Source organism: Salvelinus sp. IW2-2015, linkage group LG3 (assembly GCF_002910315.2).
Source record: "Salvelinus sp. IW2-2015 linkage group LG3, ASM291031v2, whole genome shotgun sequence".
Classification (NCBI taxonomy): domain Eukaryota; kingdom Metazoa; phylum Chordata; class Actinopteri; order Salmoniformes; family Salmonidae; genus Salvelinus; species Salvelinus sp. IW2-2015.
In genome coordinates, this window is record NC_036840.1 from 6,766,552 (window position 1) to 6,769,564 (window position 3,013).

General features: G+C 44.5%; 1 protein-coding gene across 1 annotated transcript in view; it reads right to left on the reverse strand.

Annotated features, from left to right (window-relative positions):
* Nucleotides 1–544: 544 nt before the first annotated feature.
* Nucleotides 545–3,013, reverse strand: part of LOC111955935 (unique cartilage matrix-associated protein) — an 8,177-nt gene continuing 5,708 nt past the window's right edge. Inside the window, exons 3-4 of the mRNA XM_023976325.2 lie at nt 1,492–1,682; nt 545–1,108 (exon numbers count right to left, since the gene is read on the reverse strand). Of these exons, the coding sequence (XP_023832093.2) occupies nt 1,020–1,108; nt 1,492–1,682 (280 nt within the window). The 3' untranslated portion in view covers nt 545–1,019. The remainder of the gene's footprint in view (nt 1,109–1,491; nt 1,683–3,013) is intronic.

A 3,013-nucleotide genomic window follows, 5' to 3' on the forward strand; every position in this document is an offset into this window, starting at 1 on the left:
TCACACCACCACCATGTGACAGGTTTGGCTCATATAAGGAACAAACCAGGCACTAGTTAAAACCCTTGCTGTCGGTAGAGACCTCAGATCACTGTCTTTTTATATAGACTTCTTTCCTCCTCAGTTTTCTCCTTCCCTCTCTCTGTTTCCTCTGTCTCTGCTCTGCCCAGTGCTGTCTAAAGTTGCAGCTGTGGAACGTTGGTAGTCTCGCATGGAAATCCCGACATGAATCTCAGTCATGACTGACTTCCCCAGGACTCACTCGCGCGCACTCATTTTATCATCCCTTCTTTCTCCAGCTTCCCCTCTCTCTCCACTCTCGTTCTTCTCCACCCTCCTCCCAACTCTCTCTCTCTTTTCTCTCCACACACACAACATTTGATTCATAAGATCTCCTTGAGACTCTAGGCCGACTCTAAAGGATACAACTATTCACTCCCCCTGGATTTATCAACACTTACTCTGACTGTTAACAGTAAGAGAAGCCTATATATGATGCCCCAACAAAACGAATGTCAAAAAAAATGTATTTTCTTCATAGCAGTACATTTTAGTATTGTCTTTATTGGTGTCTGTGGTTCTGAATTACAGTTACAGGTTTCATATTTGTGATTACAGTTACAATACAGAAAAGASCACACAGTTTGATACACAGACAGATGTGAAAGATACACAGACCACACCAAACAGTACACCACACAGATACATGCACAAAGATAGAGATTGAAATAAGCATGCATAGAAACACACAACCAATCACGACAGCCTCCTTTTTCGAACTTGACCTGCCACACCCAAAGTCTTTAAACGTTACAAAATATTACATAATATTACCAATTTAAAATTGAGTTTAATCGTTTTGTACTTAAACCTTTTTACTCCTAGATGAGTGATGGTTTGGCCACCYCCCATGCTCTTGTTATGTCCGTCTGATAGGCTAGGTGTCTTAATTGACACAGGGTCCTGCCAATCACAGGCTGGTGCACTATGTTCTGATCTCCTTGGCCTATGGAGCATGCTCACCAACCGCGGGGATAACGGGGGTAGAGTCCATCATAGTGGAACTCACGCCACTGCTCTGTCTTCTCCCGTGTCCTCTCATCCTGCTCTGTGGATGGAGAGAGGAGGAGAAGGGAGCCGAGAGAGGGGAAAAGAAAGAGGGTTGAGGGTTTTTTGTTTGTGCCAACCTGCAGTGTAGAACGCGGAGGACTAAGAAAGTGTATTTCTGTCCTTCGTGTGAAACACGTCGGTTTACTTATGTGGGAGAAAACCATTTCCAGAAACACACTAGGCACGAGAACTACCAGAAGCCCAACACAGACGTGTGGTCAAAGTGTTCCGGGCAGCACACTGTGTGATTACTTTGATTAGATTACTGCAGATAAATCAAGCTGTGGCGTTTACCACTAAGAGATATAAGGGTCTGAGTTTAACCAAATGGGCACTTATGGTTTTAAACCTCATCTTTAGAACAGAGTTAGTCGGTCTTACCATCGCGCTCCTCTTCCACATAGTTCTCAAACTCGTTCCTCTGTTCGTCATAGTACTCCCTCCTCCTCTCATCAGCTGACAGCCTTACCCTCTGCTCAGCTACGGAGGGAGGGAGGAGGGGGAAAAGAGAGGGAAACAAGGAGAGATGGAAGAAGGTGTTATGGTTAGTGAGGTAGAGTGAGATGTGTTGTCTTAGTTACGTCATGAACCTCGAAGATGTTTGGCGCCAAACTTCCAACCTGTCCTCACCTCACACTTTCCTTATGTCACACACTGTAGGCAGTCTAACTCTCTCTATCTTTATATACGCACGCACGGCACGCACGCACGCACACACAGAGAGGGCCGGTGCTGTATACATTGGACACTAGCCCTCATTGGGGTACTCATAGAAGTTTTAAGGTAACATCACAACATTTTGAGTACACACACAACAAGAACACACATACACTGAATAGTAGATTGTTTTCTTACAAAACGGTTCGGTGGAATGAGGCTTTGCGGAAAGGAAACTTTCTCAGTTACTAGGCTTACTGGTTGGGTTTGCTATCTCTCTCTCTCTGTCTGATTCAATTAAATTCAAAGGGATTTATTGACATGGTAAACATATGATTACATTGCCAAAGAAAATTAAAAAAAACAATAGAAAATGAACACTAAACATTACATTCACAATTTTCAAAGGTATAGACACATTTCAAATGTCAAATTATGGCTATGTACAGTGTTATAATGATGTGAAAATAGGGAAAATAAATAAACATTAATATGGGTTGTATTTACAATGGTGTTTATTCTTCACTCGTTGCCCTTTTCTTGTGGCAAACAGGTCACAAATATCTCTTTCTCTCCCTCTCTCTGTCTCTCTGTCGTCGTGGCTGCAGACCTGCTCACGTGTCTTACTGTAACCCAATGACCAAGTTAACAGACCGTTCCATTATCCTCCTCAGGTTTCTTCTCTTTCTTTTCTCTCTCTCAGTTCCTCTTGTTGTCTCTCTCACTCTGCACTATAATGGTTAATTGGTCCACACATTCCTGTCTCAGCTCCTGCAGTGCCTTCCCTGCTACCTGCGCATCACTCCCCTAACACGGTCACAACAAAGTCGTATACACACATACACACACATTCATGCATGCACACACACACACTTCTCCCCCTTCTCTCTCRTGCACACCCAGCGCCTCAGTGACTGGCTGGCAGGCAAAATAAACAGTATTTTGTAACTAAAACTTTCCAGGAATGTGGGCTTGTTTTCTCTGACCGGTGGCCCAGAGAGATGCACTGACAGGGAGCTGGAGCAGACGACAGCCTATCTGTCTCTGGGACTGGCTGAGAGGGACAGAGAGGGCTGCTCCATACTACCCTGTGACTCCTTTTGCTGCCTGTGTTGTGTGGTATGTGTGTGTGTTGTGTGTGTGTGTGTGTGTGGTGTTGTGTGTGTGTGGGTGTGTGTGTGTGTGTTGTGTGTGTGTGTGTGTGTGTGTGTGTGTGTGGTGTGTGTGTGTTGTGTGCTGATGTCTA